Here is an 18,817-nt window from a genome sequence, read left to right as displayed (position 1 = left end):
TTTTTATGTGATAAACTCTGTTTATCATGTGGAAAGTCATTTCTGTCGTTGGAGTACAGTAACACGAAGAGAGAAACCCTCAGTTTAGGAGTGTATGTGTGGGCTTAAATGTGTGGGTTTAAATAAACTTTTTCTAAAGTTAATTCAGCATTTTTGGACTGATTTCTATTTAGGGTTGAAAAGCCTTGATGTGTTTTTCCAAAAGCATAGTAGCAAATTTGTAAATAATATATTTATAATGTAAAAAAGCTAATAATATATAATATAATAATATATAAAGCTAATATATATATTTTTTTCATTTAGTTTCCAAAAGGATATCAATATAAAAGAAATATTAATTTCCCCTTTTTCATGCATGAGTTTGAATGTTGCTCCATGATGCACTTGTGTCATGATGAGCCATATAACAGGGGACCAATGTCATTCGGTACAGTGCAAGTGTGGACCTTTTTGAGAACCTTGGGGATACAATTACATAAATAAATTGATTGAAACAGTTTATTTAGGTCTAGTAAAAATCAGATGAACTTACAATAACTAATCTTAACACTGTCTTTTCATTTTATGTCCTTGTATCCTGGTTAATTTGACTATTTCAAAATGTCTTTAAACTCCTTGAATTCCACCTCAGTCTAGACTGAGCACACAGGGTTAGGGTTAAAAAAAGTTAAAAAATAAAAAAATCCTGCGATAAATGTGTGAAATGTGGCCGGACCAGCATTTTGACTGTACAAAAAATTCAGTACAGTCTGTCATCAATTTATTTTTTGTGTTTCATTTAAACTAAAATAGTGTCTTACTGCTGAAAATTTTATTTCATTTTTTTCCCTCCTTTTTAGACTCTAAAACATTCATTTATATGCTGCATTCTAGGTAACCCTTTATTTTAATACAGTGAAATCTAAGATGACCATTAAAGCTGCACTTACCAACCCAGCTAAGTGTGGACTTGGGTGTGTGAGTGTTTAAGAACCTACTCATGAGTGCCTCTACTGGTTTGAACAATGAATGTCAACGACAGCTTGAGGAGTGTGAAAAGCGACGTGTGTGTAATGGGTCGTTGAAATTCATTGTTCAAACCAGTAGAGGCACTCATGAGTAGGGACTTAAACACTCACACACCAAGTGTGGACCTCTTGGAAAAAAGTTAATAAACCTTACCAGAGCATGTTAGACATGATTTTAGGCTGATTTAAGGCATGTCCAAGAGGGGACCTAAAAAATGTCCCCTGTTAGTTTTCAAGTCCACTGTTGGTGAATGTGTGACGACACCCAAGTCCACACTTAGCTGGGTTGGTAAGTGTGCGCACACACACACACACACACACACACACACACACACACACACACACACACACACACACCACTGTGCTGTACCCCTGCACACAACAAGCAGTGATATTATGGTTAAGTTTTAACGTTGCTGGAAATCCCACCGATCCAAAGTCATCCTGCCTGTCTGGGGGACTGATGGCCTTCCATGCAAAAGCTCGCTGCTCTAACTTTTACTGTAGGTTGTCACTGTCCCTGTAGTGGGAGGACCGGGATAATATGCCAAGCAGGGTTTTAACGAAACAATGTGAGCTGGTCAGGGTCTTGACTGAATGCCCTTTGGAGTCCGACCTGAACCACTGACTGAACACAGCTGATTCTGAGTCAAAGAAAATACCAAATACCCCAAACATCTGAAAAAGAGTCCATTTACCAGATAACCTGACAATACACATGGCTTTATGATATAACACACTGATATCACTGTGGGGAACTCGTGCTGTCTCTCACTTCTATTACAGGGAGGTCAGAGGTCAGGAACCTCGAGAGCAAGAGAGAGAGAGAGAGAGAGAGAGAGAGAGAGAGAGAGAGAGAGAGAGAGAGTAGTAAAGTCCACAGTCCAACACAGCCCTGACAGATAATCACTGCTCTGGCAGTACCTTAATTAACTGGCTGACATTTCAATAACTTCCTCAATAAAGGCCACTTTCCTACAGTTAGATGAGAAGATTGATAGGAATCTCATGTCTGTGAGTAAAGTATGGCACATCAGTTTAGAAGCAATTAGCTTAGCTTTGGATAAACAGTGGAAGCAGGGGGAAACAGCCAGCATGACTCTGTCCAAAATGTCTGAGGCTGCATAGAACGATTGTTAGTGAGGATAACTGTCACGTTACCAACAGGGGTAAGAGCACCATCCACACAATGAATAAAGTTCAAAACATGGAATATGGCACTTTTCAGCCAGATTTAAAGGTAGACTAACGCTGTTTCATTGTGCTAGATATCAGTAGATTAATTGTTCATGATTAACTGACGTTTTGTTAGCATTCAGATAGCATAACATTAGCTAAATCTAACCTTAAGATTAACTAACTTCACTTTGTAATACATCACTCCTTTGCTCCTGTCAGTTATTTTGTCTTTCTTTATACATTTCTAATGCAATACAACAAACAATAGAACAAACAATACACCTATCTCTGCAGTACAGTGATCACAGTGGACAATAAAGGCATTTTAGGAGCAGCCCTGTGACAGCCCACTCATGTTCATGGAGGCCAGGGTGTTTTCCAAACTGGAAGACAGCTGTGACTACTGACCAATAGTCGATTAGAAAACATAAAAGGAATACATTGGAAATCCGCTTGCTTTTTAAATTTGGACAAATAATGAATAGTTTATTAAGGTATTAGTCCAGCAAAAGTAAGAAACGCCCTCTCACTGCAGCTTCTTTTTTCTCTTGATCATTCTTTATACATTTGGATCATTCGACTCTTAGTAAAAAAATACAAGCTGTTTTTAATTGTGTGTTCTTCTTACTTACGTTACACGTGTCGTCATTTGACATGGTATAGACTAAACTATGCCTCGATTAATCAAAACAAATTGCTGGATCGATTTGTGGTGTCAGTAAGCCTTTGTTGCAACTCTAGTTGTAAGTCACTTTGTTTGAATGCACTCAACTGTAAACAGACATGTCAATCATAGATATTCATTATATAGATATTGTAGATTAGAAATTTGTGATGATGCTGCTACACCTCAGAGTAAAAACTCTAAGTATTGGTGCTGTGGGTGTTGGTATTGTCTGTGCAGGCACACAGGCCAAACTATGGAGGGTAAGTAACGCATCATATGACAATTACATTAAAGGCTCACAGCTGTGAACACCTGGGAGAACATAGAGCTTGACCATCTGACCTGAACAGTAGACTTGGTTCATTTCTCTGCTGTTTTCAAAGCAGAGCATCGACGGTAAAGTTCATTATCCTGATCCTGGCCACTTGGCTGGCTGACAAGCCTAAAAACTAACTGTCCACTGGTTTAACTCCAGGTTACAGCTCTGAATACTGAGCAGAGATGAAATCATCCGTTTGCCCAAATTACAAGAAACATATTAAAACATTTTTATTGTTAGATTTTCTTTTTTTTGATACATGTCTGATAACAGCCCAGAACAAAGTCAGTGAATGGAATTTCAATCTTGCTGCTTGAAACATTGAAAATTCACACTTATTTAGCACAACATCAAAATCTTGTTCCGGACACACTGTCCTACTTACTCTGGATAATCCACAGAACATACTGTAAACCGTTTCCATTGGGAATTTACTGATTGTGTGGGTGAATCTCTGTTTCTAATTCTAATGTACAATCACAGATAATGAGTCTGTGCTATGCCAAATCATGTGCCTGGAAATCAAATTTAGATTCTAGAGGAAAATCTTACTATCAGAATCTCCATTTGTTGACCTGTGTGTTGTCTTAGTTCTCTGAGCATTACTCACATTTAAATCAAACACTTTTTTGTCAGGGGTGTACTGCACTACAGTAACATGCTGACCCAATTATAGGCTACAGACCAAACCCCAAAAAGCATGAGGAGGACAGCAGTGAGACTAATGACTGGCACCTGAAAATATGCGCTTTGGATGAGGAGGCTCTTTGCTTAAACAGCTGCTAAATGTTTGTTTTCTCCTGTGGAGGAAACCAAAGTTTAAAATTAGTCTGGACAAATTCACAGCACGTCTCAACAGAACAGAAGCTGCACAGTGCTGTCTGATGGATTGCAAGATACTCCTGCTCAAACAACACAGGCAGCTTCTGACTGGAATAAAATTTTCCATCAGTCGTTCTAAGTAATGTGTCACTGATGCTCATGAGTCTGCACAACTTAAATTCAGCCAAACGCTACCGCAGCTGTTGAAGATAACACCGGCAAGGATCTGCAAGCTCTTCAACAAAGGCACTCATCTTAGTCTTTAAAAGTTTCTGTTAGTGATCGTGACTTAAAAAACAAAACAAAACAAAAACCTTAGAGAGCAACAACATACAACAAAGTTCCAACTTCGACTCTGAGTTGTAAACATGTAATAAACAGACACTAACAGCACAAGGACCTTCTGAACGTAATACAAATATTTCTTTTCTTTTCTTTTTTATAATTTCACTGCTTGTTTCACTCTTTCTGTTTTATGTAATAAATTTTCAATTCAAATCAATTTGGGGGATTTTGGACTGTTGGTCAGATAAAACAGACTATTTGAAAACATCACTCTGGGCGCTGAGAAAACTGAAATGAGCATTTTCCTCCATTTTCTGACATGTCAGACTAGACGATCCCTTCTGATTAATCACAGGAATATTCGACCTATTCGTGATTTATAACACGTATTTATGATATACCACTTCGAAATTCAGCTTATTATTTTCTACACTTCTGATCATAAAATCTTATCCACTCTAAAATATAGTACAAGTTAAATTGTTTCTAAAAGTTTGAATGCGTTTTAAAAAAGATAAGAAGCCAAATGTAGCCTGTGTAAATTCAGTTAAACTTACTTTTATATTGCAGAGCGTCGTTAGAATACAAATAACTGGCTAAGGGAAAATATTGAAGTGTTTATTTATTTATTTATTTATTTTAATATTTCCTCATTGCACTAGCGAGAGGAGGGCGGGGGAGATAACGGTACCACGGTCAGTCAGGGCTCCTGTAGCTTATATCAGCCCTTCTATCTTCTCCTCTGTAGCAGGAGAAGCCTTGATCATTGCATACAGTCAGTTGCAGGAGTGTAACACAAACACTCACCCAGATTTCTCAGAGGATCAATGGCCTTCGAGTCGGACGTCCCAGCTCCATTCTTCACCATCGGGGCTGCTTTCTTTCTGTTGCCCAACATATCGAAAGAAACTGCGCTTTAAATTGCCTCCCTCACTTCCTTTGCCTTTGTTGTGGTGGGATCGGCTGCTGCTTCTCAGTCTAGAGGATCAGCTGTGTGGAGCTCCTGCAGGAGGGAAAGGTGAGCGTGTGTGCGGCCACAGCGCCGCGCTGGATGCGCCTCATGCTTTTATCCTGGAGGAGGAAAACAGGAGTCTGTCCAAATGTTCACCCTGCTGATGTCACTGGGGCTGGATTTGTTAAACAAGGAGCAACGCAGGGATTAATAAAGCGTTGACATCGGTCAATGGCTTCCTGAGGTGACTTTCAAAATAAAAGTTGCTTGGAAGTCAGGTAGGCTGTAAACGCAAACCAAGAATGGTCTACTCACACACATCTATACACCTACATAGATCTCATTATAATACGATTCGAATCCTGTAGGTCTAATAAGATTTCTTAGCATAGAAATCTTATCATGACTTAATAAAATAAAATAAAATAAAATAAAATAAAATATAACTCCACTTCGACGGACCAGATGTTCTCAGAGCATTCAACCACATCTTATGGTCTTCCTCCTCAGTTTGTCGTTGTATATTATACATAGCATTTTATGTATCTATGTAGCTATTTATTTTTCCCAAAACTGATTACTGAGAGGTCCTTTTACTTTTGTCAGTGCTCTCCAAAACAGTAGCACTGCCAGCCTCTGAATTGCACCATAACACAAGAGCTACGTTAGATCTGGCTGAAATGTTTGGGGTTATGTTTTTCTTCTTCTTTGCTTTGTATTGTATGGTGCCAGTGTTAGAAGCTAACGTTTCTATTGTGTCAATAAACATAAAATGTCTTTATTCACTAGTTTACAATTTGTGTGCTTTTCTTTTGAAACTCTCCATTTCTGGTTTTGCAGGGTTTGTCTTGCAGCTTGACAACTGACGGAATTTAAACGGATTATGGACCTAAGAGAGACGCTCATGTGTCAACTGTGAAATAGCCGTCCTCTTCTCGGTCTACTAATCTCTAATTTGATCCAAAATCACATTCTAAGTGATGAACAGACCGATAACTGAAAATACTTCATCCTCTAATACTGTCCACTGTAATTGGGGCAATGGTGCCGCATAATGATTTATGGTCAAATCGGCCTATGTGTCCCGCGTCGGCTACAGCAGAGGGTCTTTAATGAATTGATGGCTTTAGTCTGAAACAGGCCTCGCTTCTGTGTCGCCAGTTCCTACATCTATCTATCTATCTATCTATCTATCTATCTATCTATCTATCTATCTATCTATCTATCTATCTATCTATCTATCTATCTATCTATCTATCTGAATGATGTTCTTAATTTTGTGCCTTGCAATTGTGCCATTATAAAAATATGAAAAATACAATGAATGTTAGTTGAATGAAAATGAATGGTTGCAGTCCTTTATGAGAACAACAAAATAAAAAATACAAATCAATAAAAACACATTAAGAAAAGAAAAAACAGTGAAATATTATAATATATATCAACTAGCAAGTATAAGATCTGGGACACACAAATATAAAAATAAATATATATACAGATATGGAAAACATAGAGAACCATTTTCAAAACTATTTCAAAGAAAATGTAGACTTGAGCTCCAGTTTTCTTTCTTTGTTTTTTTAGAAGTGTCACTTTAAATGTCCACGTGGGCGTGGTCAAGATTACGTCATGTGACTTGACACGGAAGTCGTCTGTTTAGGTCACTTGCTGCCCAGTTAGGGCCATGGGCAGGTTCGCAAATAGACCTAACTGTCAAACTAAACCTGGAAATAGCTGAAACCACAATTCTTCTTCGGCTCAGTGAGCGCTTCTGTATTTTCGTGGTGTCTGTGATAAAGACGTCGCCTTGCTCACACTGTGCTGCAGATGGAACACAGCCAGTGAGGTAAGACAAGTTAACAAGCTAACTGCTGCTAAGCTACACCGGTTTCCTAACTTGGTTAGCCAAGTTTGGTAGCTTAGCTTAGCTCAGCTGTGTTGGTCTTCACGTTCTGGTTTTACCTCATCAGACCAAACTTACATTTGGTAATACAGTGTTTTTCTTGATATAAATGTGCAACAGAATATCGTGCATGTGCTCCTGGTGAAGCCACTGGCAATTCTGCAGTTCGCGATGAAACTGCAGTCAGTCCACAAGCCTCAGAAACCAGCTGTACTCAGTGACACTAGTTATTGCGCCACACAGGCTGTGGTTAGACCTGTACCCCAACACCTCTGCTCCTCTGAAACACAGAGGTGTGGGTGTGAGCACAATGCAGTGCTTATCAAACATTGCCGCCTCCATTGGACTTTCATGTTGTTATCAGATTTTTGTGTCAGTCATGAGCAGAAAAAATGTCAAATAGCAAAGTGAAAATGAATCCTTACAAAACTGCCAGACTGCTGGTTAGAGTTTTACTACAAATACAAAAACCCATCATGAATAGTAGCATTCCAGTGAAATTAGTGACTGTAAAGTAACAGCCAGGGGAATTTTACACTGAATGTTCCTCAGAGAACATTAAGATCAGTGTCTATGTCTTGAAGAGTAGTGTTACAAAGACACATGGGGGGAAAGCTGCGGTCAGCAGATCAACATGTGTGTCGTGTCATGTTACTTTTTGATTTCACTCTCCTGACTGACTTTTGTGTTTGTGTGCTCTCTCAGCTGTACTTGCGCTCGTCCCTCCAGCGAGACCAAACAAGTCAAAGTGTCATGCCGGTCCCAGCGATGGCAGAGCCTGTGGTTGATCATCAGAAACGGTTTCAGGCTGCTGTGGATGTCATCCATAACCTCCCCAAAAATGGTGTGTAGCCTTTCACAGGCGTCACATTATCTCACACACACCATGTGACAGAAAGTTTGTTGCTGGTTAGGCTATGGGAACGCTTCATGAAACCATGTCTTTATTTTGTGGAGTTGAACTGTGTAACTCAGAAGCCTCGGGGCATTTGGCCTGTTAGTGCAGCTGTGATTCATGCTGTGCTCTCTCAGGCAGAGGGAGTGTAAAAAAAAAAACAGTGGCTTAGTGTAGCTATGGACTTTGAATCCACTGTCACCTCATATTATTTTTTTTTAATGCAAGCCAGGCCATAGTGGGGCTGTCTATACTTTATCAGACATTCCATCCAATATACTGTATTCTGTTTCCAATAAAGACCTCTCAACAGCCACTTTGTAACTGGATTTTGGTGTAATGTTGTTTTCATAATAGTGTTTTATTGAGAAACTACTGAAGTTGACCTTGTGCTTGCCAAGAAAACATTTTATTGCAATAATTGATGATCTGTGTCATTTACGATGCTTTGATATCTGAGCAAGAAATCCCATACTTTCTGTTCTCTGAGCACAGCTTGAAGATTCCTCTGACCTTCAGTGAAACCCAGCAGCTATTTTCCAATTCTAAACTCATGAGTGTGTCTTCCCACAGCAGCTGAGATCTGACCCCAGCAGCCTCCAGGGAGGAACAAGCAGACAGTTGAACAAACCTGACAAATGTTTGTTATCTTGCAGGTTCCTACCGGCCGTCCTATGAAATGATGCTGCGTTTCTACAGTCTGTACAAGCAGGCCGTGTGTGGACCCTGTGCAGTGCCTCGACCCAGCTTCTGGGACCCAGTGGGTCGCTACAAATGGTCTGTATATGTATGTGTGTGTGTGTGTGTGTGTGTGTGTGTGTGTGTGTGTGTGTGTGTGTGTGTGTGTGTGTGTGTGTACATTAGACATTACAGCACATGTTTTCTACATTTTGCGTGGAGTTTGGTGTGATGTTCTCTGTTGGTTAGATGCTTTGTCTTTGGGTATAAGTACCACATAATTCAGTTAATCTCCACACCGTGTCAGCGTTTGCAGCTAAAGACCTTGTGGGTCTTGACAAGGAGCAGCAACATGGGTTTAATGATATGAGCTTCATGCAAACTTACACTGAAGTCAAAAGAAATTGTGTTGCACAGTTAGTGAGTGGAGAGAGGTTCATTCTTGCTGAAGGAAATCTTGATTGGACACATGGCCTATCACTGAGACTAATGTGGGGTTTGAACGTGATGGTAACTAATGTCCTGTCACCCTGTCAGTTCACTTCACTTCTAAGAGATTAAGGTGCAGTCAAATCCTTAATCAATTGCTTAATCAGGCAGTGCATGGACAGTAAATCAATTGGCAACAAAAAAAATGTCAGGAGAAATACCAACCATTCTGTGATCCAGGTTGTCAAATGTGAGCATTTGCTGCTTTTCTCTCTGTTATCTATCATTTGAAATGGACTGTTTTGGGTTTAGGACCATTGGCTGAATAAAACAAAACATTTAAAGATGTCAGCTTTGGTTCTGAGAAACTCTGGTGGACGTTTGTTGCTGTTTTCTGACATTTTCTAGACAAAAAGATGAATCTGTTCAAATAATCAATTTTCAATTTCAATGAAAATTAGTTGCATCCCTCATTTAAAATGTTAAATGCTTGTCTTGTGGTGATTTTTGTTTTTATGCAGATAGTATACCCCATACACAATTGTCAAATAATTCATTTCCATGAATCAACTATAAATTTGGAGATTATCTGTCCACCACACCCTACACTACCTTATGTCCTGTCTTGTCAGTGATCTTTTTCTCTTATTTTTGGGTAGTCCTTTCAGTGTGTATTAGAATATTGGCATATAGAGTTATTTACTCTCAAATTAAAACTGCCATTGATAATAATGATAATAATAATAATAATTTGTTCAGTGTAGCACTTTTGCTTTACAGAGACACAAAACAAAGAAATACCAGATTAAGGTGGAAGTTGAACAGGATTAAAAATAATACAATAACAAATGAGGTTAAAACAAAAATGTGCCGAAAGAAAGAATAAATCATGAAACAAACAAACAGTTGTAACCTAATGCATTTGTAAGAGAGATTAAAGGAACAAAAACATAACTGGCCTGCCTGATGCCCACTGGTCTTTCCACAGTCGACAGACTCCCTACCGGAGGATGTCAGGGTGCACTCCGATTGGATTTTTGTGCATTCTTTGGTTCTTATGAGAAGTCTTGCTGAGATATTCTAGACCAGCTGAAACTTGGCTGTATTGACTCAGCCAGGAATGTAGTGAGTTACAGTAATTTAATAAAAGCAGGATGACTGCTTCGTGTTCTTTCTAGATAAAAAAGATGTAAAGGTTAAAGGAAGCAAGACCAGAGCACAGATGTCACATGACGGTAGGGCTGGGCGATATGGCTGAAAACTCTATTGCGATATAAGTGTTTTATATCGGTCGATATCGATAATTATTGATATTTTTTATGACCTATTTAAAATAAGGACCGGGAGAAAAATACATTCAATTTAAACATTTTTATTTTAAATTTAACCTTCCTCTGATTATAATCCCCTCAGCTATCAAGGCAGAAAGGAAAGGAAATGTCAACACAACCATGGAAAACACTCAAATAATAAATGTAAAAAAAGTGTAAAAATGTAAACTGAGAGAAACCTGAGAACTTTTTTTCTGCAGGTTTAGTGCAGAAAGTTCACAAGCTGATTCACTGTCTGCTGAATGAAATGTTTTCAAATATGTGCAGTGTTTTAGAAACATAGCAGAAACTGAGGTGGACTTGACATCTGTAACATACAAACAAACAAACAAACATGATAGACAGTACAGTAACACTGCCGCTGCCTCCGTTACGTCTTCGTGCCTTTTAGATGATTTGTCATCAGGCACTGAAGCAGATACCTCTGCATGGTGCTGCGGTTGGCGGACGTTGGCGAATACGGCTACGTGAATACGGCTGCGCTCCAAAGAGTGAGCGCGGCTAAGGTGGTTAAATAAGTTTGTGGTGTTACCGGTCTTGGTGGGGACGAAAGTCTTGCATAAGTTACAGACCACATTGGTCTGACTACGGTCCGACTTATAAAATCCAAAAAACTCCATACTGGCAAGCTGACTTTCCCTGTTTTATTGACGATTTCTTCACTCGCTGCAGCGCTCACTTTCTATTTCTCATGTCACTCCTCGCGGAGCAACAAATACGTGACGACACGGCGCAACCGAACTTGATAATGTTACATGATTGGCATGTTAGCGTGTCTCTCTCACTGATCAGTGATTACTCCCTACGTTGCTCAGTTACCTGAGAGCGAGTGCCTTTGTTCATGCAACCGACCTCGCTTCGCAAATTCACGTTTCTTCCGACGAAGAAAAAAAAATTATCGAATTTCTTATCGAACGCATTTTATATTGATATTGATGACGTGTCTATCGCGAGACATATCGCTATCGTTCTATCGGCCCAGCCCTACAAGATGGTCAATTTAAACTCAGATAAGACTGAAGAATGATAACAAAGTGTCTGCTTCATCTTGAAATCAAATGTTGAAAGACTGCAGTTTGTGTTCAGCTTTATTTTGCTAATGTTCAGTTGTAGAAGTCTCATTTTTGTGACTCTGCAAACGTTGGCTAAGAGTTCACTTGGCACAGAACACTGTATGGTCAAAAGTCAGTGTTTTTGGCTGATTGTTCTTCTGTGTGTGTTAGGGATGCCTGGAGCTGCCTGGGAGACATGAGCAGTGAGACTGCCATGGCAGCATATGTGGACGAGATGAAGAAGGTAGCACAGGAGGTACATGACAGATTTTTTTCATTCATATATTTCAATTTAATGTGTGCACATGGCTGATGAAAAAATCTGTTCCATTTCAGTTAATATCCCAAGTGAATGAAGAAATGACTTTGGCCATCAGCTGATGTTTGGCTGTTAACACTGTCTTGTTTTGCTCAGGTTCCTGTTTGTTTCTTAGCTCTCTGATCAAATCAGTTCACAGTAACATTGCGAAACAAGGATAAATCAAAAGGCTCTCAGCAGCATGCTGACTGGTCAGATGAACACAGGGATTTGGATTTAGCAACCCAGTGATCAATAAAGGTTTCCACTGATCCTGCAGGTCATCGACACCATGCCCATGGATGAGAAGACGGCTTCGCTCTTCCACCACTTTGAGCCTCTCTACCTGGTGATTGATGACATGCCGCGGCCTCCGGAGTCACTGCTCACACTCAGAGAAGGTCAGTGACCCTGATGGTCGGCCTCTAACCAGCACGAACCGAGCAGCTGGAGGGCTGCTCTGAGGTCTGCTGGGCAGTATTAATCTTTGATTAGAAATGAGATCTGCGCTGTCAGTGTGCTCCACCTCAGATGAACTGACAAATGTGTTAAACAGGATGTCTCTGGAGAGTCTGGACGGTCTCCAGTGCACTTCACATATATCAATTCTCTATTAGTATTAGTGTGACAAGTCATAAAGTTTTTTTTTTTGAAACTCTCACTCCAATAAGGACATATATTTTGTGCAAACTGTAGCTTTTTTGTCCTGAAGCTATTAAAAATTGTAGATGAAAGGCAAACATTACAAACAAAAGCACCATATAGTGTATTTTATTTTAATTATTTAACATTGTAAGTTAATTCTGTAGGACACCTCAAACACAATATGAACATAATATGTATTGTTATCAGGAATAAGTTTTATGACAGGGTTATGCATGCATTTACTTGATGCTAATCTCCATCATCTCCATGGTCGATGATGCAGATGCACCTCCAGGTCCCTGGTTCAGTCTCTGATTAGCTGTCTCCATCCACAGGTCAACAGCTGACTTTGGGTCAGTGTCTCTTTGGGTGTGTTTGACAGGTGGATGTCCATCAGGGCTGAGAGACGAGTGTGTGACAGACAAGATCTGAACTTGAGAATCCTTCTCACGTGCTGCCCTGTTCAAAGGCAGTGGAAGTGACAATTTAAGCACATTGTTAATGTTAGAGTAACAATGTGGATCGCTTGTAGTTACTATTTGGATTTAGTCATAAAAAGAGGACACGTCCATTTTCTCTCCAGGTCACATTCAGTTGCTGCCTGGTATGCAAAGGCCATTTGGAAACAACTGACGTTACCCATGTGTGACATCTGTCAGCATGCGTACCTGCGTACCAGTTATGTGCAGCCCTAGCAGTGTGACCTTCATGCAGTGATAATAATTATGTCAGTGTTGTGTTTATAGTGACTGGAGCTTTAAGAATAGTGGCACATACAGACTATGACGCTGACACAGTAAAATGCAGTTTTAAAGTTGTCTCAAACACTGCAGCTCCAGCAGGGTTGGGTTGTCCATCCATGCGTGAATGTACGTGTTTTTATGTATGAGCTGGTGAACTGTCCTGTGCAGTGTTTCTCCACTGTCAGGTATGTTGACAACCTGAATTTCCAGTTCACTGAGCTTTGTTGGAAATGAATGGACCTGTGGTGACTTCTCCTCATGATCACACAGTGTGGCTATGTGTAAGAGTCTGTGTCCATTACTGTAGGTTTTAACGGCAGTGACCATGCTAATAGGCCAGAAGAGACAAAGGATGAGGGTCTTCCAGAGGCTGCAGATCCAGATCAGGAGTTCAACCTGACTGAGGTTATAGACCTCGCTGCCAACACCATCCCTAATGGTATGTACTGGATAGAGCTGGACGGTTCTGCGTAGAACACACTCACAGTATACCTCTATGGATATATGTCTACTTACCAGGCAGCGTTTACGTTAGAGAATTTTACTTGTTTCAGGCCTTTTTGTCCTTAGTTATCTTAATAAGACATTATAACTTGATAGTTGCTGATTTTTATTACTGTTTATTACTGATTCTGAGTAACTTAATGTTTTCCAGAATTATAAAGCTGTTTGATGAATGCTGACAAGAACAAAACTGCTTTGTTGAAGTCAGAATTTCTTTGTATCCAAGTGTACTTGTTTTTAGTTTGGTTGGGGTCGTTGAGACTACATATTTTTACCTGTTTTAAAAATCCTGGTAAGCGAATTTGTTTATTTTAAGAGACATTTCCTCAGTTTCATTGCTGCTGAGTTTTTGTAGTGCACAAAACTCACTGAAGTCGAAGAGGTAAAACATTAAATATACTGTCTTTGCACTGTTTTCAATTGAGTAAATGTCAAAGTGATTAGAAAATGATCACATTCTGTCTGAGTTGTATTTTACACAGCACTTCCCAACTTTGCTGCGGGGTTGTCTAATGTTAGTTGCTACTGTAATTACTGTAACTAATGTTACTAATGTTACTGCTAATGTTAATTAGCAGTCAATCCTGAGATGCTGTGCTACACTGATGATTTTCTAATCATGGCGTTGTATAGAAGAGCAGTCTGTTAACTCTGGGAAAGGATGTGCTTTCTAAAGGTTTATAGCTGGCGGTGCTGTTGTTCTGTGTCGTTCTGTGTAGCACAGCACAGTCAAACAAAGCCTGTATTTTGTCTGACATGAGATTCAAACTGGAGCTCTTTGACTCCTGTTTTGAATCATTGATATTTCAGAGACACTGGGAAAGATGGGAATGAAACTGTCTATCTGAGCCTTTACATGCTTTCATGAAGTTACAGTTCCTGTAATGAACCTGTTTATCATCCACCATTCATTGAGTTTTTTTTTTGTTTTTTTTTTTGATGCACACATATGAATTGACTATTCAACCTTTTTTCTCATATCCACACATGCTCATTGTGCTCCTGCAGACTCTGGTGTATCTGAGGGTTTGGTGTTGACCAGCGACTCAGAGAGCGAGATCTTCTGTGACTCTGTGGATTCAGTGGAGCAACTCAGCCACATCAAGGTACGACTCACTTCCATCCTGCAGCAGCTAGATGCAGGAACAGGTCAAGAGTAATGAGCAGATGTGGAAATGGATTACGTGGAAATAAGACTATTTCAAATGCCCATTTCCATTCACAGACTCCAGTTGTGAAGTCCAATGGTTTTCATAATGGCCCCGTGTCCTTGGAGTCCTCTCTGGTTCAGAGCCATCAGCTGGAGGGCCGTCTGGAGGTCAGACAGGTTGGAGCAGGTCAGGGTGGAGAAGGGGCAGAGGATGGCAAGGGTCAGGGTCCTAACAGGAGGAGTCAAGACACTAGGCGGGAAGGATCCTACCACAACTGGAGAGACCGTAAGCTACTCCAATAAATGAATCAATACATATATGAATAAATTGTGTAAAGTAATATTGTAGAAAATAATATTGTAGAATAATATTGAATATTTTATCCTTTTAACAGATTGTTGAGAAATATGATCTGCCCTTAGAGCTTTTATCAGAGACTATTTCAAATAATGTTATGTCATTTCTCTATACAGTAGAGCCATGTGCCTTTAGATAACTGAGGTTAATTTCTTTATTATTTGTATTACTCCTCTCTGCTCCTCAATGTCCTTATTAATCAAGTGTGTGTCAGTGCTAAACTTCCACACACAAGCAGTCTCAATAGGTCAACTCTTGGAACTGCATCACAAAAGTCTGCCCTCAACTGCTCACTAATCCCACCTGTGTGGGTGCAGGGACTGACCCAAAGTCACTGTGAATCAACCAACAAGAGGCTGTTTCTGTGTCTGTACTGTGTTTATTCACAGCAGCAGCAAGATGGCTGATTCAGAACAACTCTGACATTGTTGTTGCTCGTGCTAGCAAGAGCTAACGGTCTAAATATGGTAGCAGTTGTTAAAAAGGACATTCAGTTTCATTCATGTACTTTCTACAATTTATTGAATGAAAAATGATTTCATTAATAATTTTTCATGTATTTAATATTCAAGGCTTTGGAACTCACACTTCTAAGAAAATCTCTTTTTCCACTTTTGCATGACAAGCAAATGGTGCCTCACTTCACACTGATGTTACTGTGTGTAGTGTTTGTGTGGTGTATCGGGATTCAGATAACCATTATGGTTTGTAGGTGGTGTTCCTCAGGGCAGTCCGAGGCGGGGGGCCCCAGGTGGTGGTGGCGGTGGTGGTGGGGCTGGACGAGGAGGAGGGGACGGTTCAGAGAGCGGGGTTGAGAGGCTGCATGACGCCCAGCTACAGCAGCAGATTATTGTGGCCCTGCGGAGGCTCAGAGAGGACATGAGGAGTGTGATGGACAGGCTGGAGGTGGTGGAGAGGCTCGCTGCCACTCATGTGAGCACCAACATAATAACTGTTCTTTGTTGACTGCAGAAGATTCGGATTCTCACAGGAAAAAACCCACTGATGTTCAATATTAATGTGGATGGTCAGTTTTTACTTCTGCCTTATTAAAATATAGTAATAGTAATTCAAAAAGCTGACCTCACTGGAATCAAGTAATGGACTGTGGCTTTAAGCTTTAACTATTAAAACCTAGCACTAAACCTAATATCAGCATTCAGCTCAGAGCAGCTAAAATCTGCTCACTGAAACATAACCGAAACATAACCGAAACATAACCGAACTAAGAGCTGACCCTTGACCTGATCAGCAGTTCTATATTGTAATATTGAAAGTGTCGGTAGCAGGTTGGCATTATTCTATAATCTTTGTTGTTTGTGTGTATTTTTGTTACTCTGCATGTGAGATATGAGGGCAGAAAAAAATCGAGAATATCACCAGGTTTGCTCTTAACGCTGCCTTCAGTGCTGTGAATCTCACTGCTGGTCTCTGTGTGACAGACCCAGAGCTCAGAGTGGAGACCATGCCTGCAGTGTGCAGCCACAGTTTCACAACCACAGGTAAGAGAGCAGCAGCGTCTCGACTCATGTCTGCATGAGCACTCTGAAGAGCAGTTACAGTTTCACTCTGTCCTGCAGTCTGTCTCTAACACTGTTGGTTTTGTTCCAGTTTACAGATAATGTCTTCAAACTGACTGCTTTGGTTCAGTCCCACTGAATTCTGTTAAACTGATAGACACAGTCAGTAGCCTATGAACATAGTGGAGCATATAGCAGCCAGAATGTCAGATATTTCTCTATGGAGCTTGTTAGAGGTTCGAGGTAAAAGGAGAGTGACTCTTGGACTTCCATTCTCAGATTGCCAACACATGAAAGCTAATGTTGGTCTCTGTCTGCTGAACTTTATGAAGTGATAGTGTATCAGTGTTTACAGCCTATTTGGTTTCCTTCAAGTGGTCAAGAAAACAGTTCATGCTGTAATGTGTATAATTAGAAAATATCACTTTGGTGCCCCCTAGTGGTGTGTCATTATTTTTTAATTGCTGTTTATGGCTGAAGGAAGCACTCTGCAGCAAAGGTTCCACACACTGAATATTAAGTAAAAATCACATGTGTTATGCTCATGTCCTTCACAGTAAAGCAGTGTGTCCCTGCTTTTACCCATTGTGGCTCCCAAAGCTCCTGGACATGTGTTCTATGATGAATATGAGATGTTTGATGTTTCTCTCAGGAGGAGACGTGGTGGCCGTTTGATGTGTCCAGTCAGACCATCCTCCTCTTCCTGTTGTGGCCGTTTGTTGCTCAGGGTCTGGTCTACCTGCTGAGGAAAGCTCAGAAGAGAAGTCGCATATCCACATGAAGGAAGCTGATGAAGACGTTTAACCATTCACCTTCAGTGATCCACAAGTTTAATTTCGACAGCAGAAAGGATTGAAACAATACAATACAAATTCATGGGAAGGCTTCGTCCCCCGTCATTGTGTGCAGTGAATGGAGGGATAGAAGTTTGTGGAGTTGCTGTCTGCTTGGAGAGAAATGTATTGACCTGTGTTTTTACACCTCAGGATCCAGAAATCCTCTCACTCACTACAGCAAATGAATCTTTATTATGATTATTCAAGTGGATTAATCAGATGGCTTCAGTTGGGCAGCAGGAAGCCTAACATGATTTTGACCTGATGAGTGCTTATACTGATCACAACTAGGCTGACTGAAAGATGTGGATTATAATGTTATATTGTCCAAGTTAGTGAGAAATAATGTCAATTCACCATATTCCATTTACTTTTGGGTTAAAAGTGTTTTTGTGACATACAGACTATTATCAGTGTCAGTAACAGCACAATGCAGCCAAAGCATCTGCTTTCTGATGGAAGAAGTCAATCAACTGATGAAGTCATGTAGTTGTGATGTCACTGTCACTGCAGTAGGGAGGAGCAGCTCTGTATTGGCCGATGACTGTGGCTACACTTGTCATTTCTGTGTAATCTTTCAGGTCTGATTCTAGACCTCAGTGTCTCATTTGACTGATGTTTAAGTGTTACTGTTAGAAAGGTTTATCAAAATCACTGGAATATTACATTTCATTGATTGTTTCTTTTTTTAATAATCCAGTGATTTTAATAAACCTTTTAACAGTTAACAACCTGGATATCGTTGAAAATGAGAGACTCAGGTCTCTTCAGCACTCTGGTGCACCATCTCAAACTGCTTGTGTGCTAACTGTTCATAAATTCCATCTACAACATAACTTCTGATCACAGTGACAGTAATGATGTACTTGTACAGCGTCAATGGAAATGTAATCAAATTGCTTTGTTGCATCTGCAGTCATCTATTGTGACTCCAAGTGTAATCAGATGATTCAGTACACCAAAATGACAAGTGTAATTGAGACTGATGTAACTAAATGATGGAAGAACCATTTTCACAACTGCCCTGTATTAAACAGTCATGAATAATATTAAAGCATGAGCTAAAATTAAAAAGTCTATATTGAATAGAAGCTTGTGTGAAGATTTTTCTCATAAGGCTCAAAAGATGATAAACTGACTAATGTCAACAACTCAGCCCTAAAACATGTTTAAAGATCTAACCTGAAAACTACAGGAATGCTGTACATGGTCTGTAATGATGAAACAAGTGAACTAGTGAA

General features: G+C 40.0%; 2 protein-coding genes across 4 annotated transcripts in view; one reads left to right on the top strand and one right to left on the bottom strand.

Annotated features, from left to right (window-relative positions):
* The window catches only part of LOC139350050 (1-phosphatidylinositol 4,5-bisphosphate phosphodiesterase delta-3-A-like), a 41,872-nt gene extending 36,392 nt beyond the window's left edge, over positions 1 to 5,480 (bottom strand). For both annotated transcript variants that reach the window (XM_070991142.1, XM_070991143.1), the window contains exon 1: positions 5,090 to 5,480. In XM_070991142.1, the coding sequence (XP_070847243.1) occupies positions 5,090 to 5,180 (91 nt within the window). In that variant the 5' untranslated portion in view covers positions 5,181 to 5,480. The remainder of the gene's footprint in view (positions 1 to 5,089) is intronic.
* A 1,417-nt stretch (positions 5,481 to 6,897) lies between these two features.
* acbd4 (acyl-CoA binding domain containing 4) lies at positions 6,898 to 18,655 on the top strand. Of its 2 annotated transcripts, none has more exons than XM_070990857.1 (11): positions 6,898 to 7,080; positions 7,843 to 7,981; positions 8,689 to 8,809; positions 11,694 to 11,778; positions 12,101 to 12,221; positions 13,516 to 13,647; positions 14,721 to 14,818; positions 14,938 to 15,148; positions 15,933 to 16,153; positions 16,663 to 16,722; positions 17,393 to 18,655. In XM_070990857.1, the coding sequence occupies exons 2-11, from the start codon at positions 7,891 to 7,893 to the stop codon at positions 17,519 to 17,521; spliced, it is 1,269 nt and encodes a 422-aa protein (XP_070846958.1). In that variant the 5' UTR covers positions 6,898 to 7,080; positions 7,843 to 7,890; the 3' UTR covers positions 17,522 to 18,655. The 2 variants fall into 2 exon arrangements, with proteins under 2 accessions (XP_070846958.1, XP_070846957.1); XM_070990856.1 differs by having other exon boundaries at positions 6,907 to 7,080; positions 7,867 to 7,981.
* The last annotated feature ends 162 nt before the right edge of the window (positions 18,656 to 18,817 follow it).

The sequence above is a fragment of the Chaetodon trifascialis genome, chromosome 21, assembly GCF_039877785.1.
Source record: "Chaetodon trifascialis isolate fChaTrf1 chromosome 21, fChaTrf1.hap1, whole genome shotgun sequence".
NCBI lineage: Eukaryota > Metazoa > Chordata > Actinopteri > Chaetodontiformes > Chaetodontidae > Chaetodon > Chaetodon trifascialis.
Note: the sequence above shows the minus strand (reverse complement) of the source record. Positions and strands in the feature narration are given on the sequence as shown.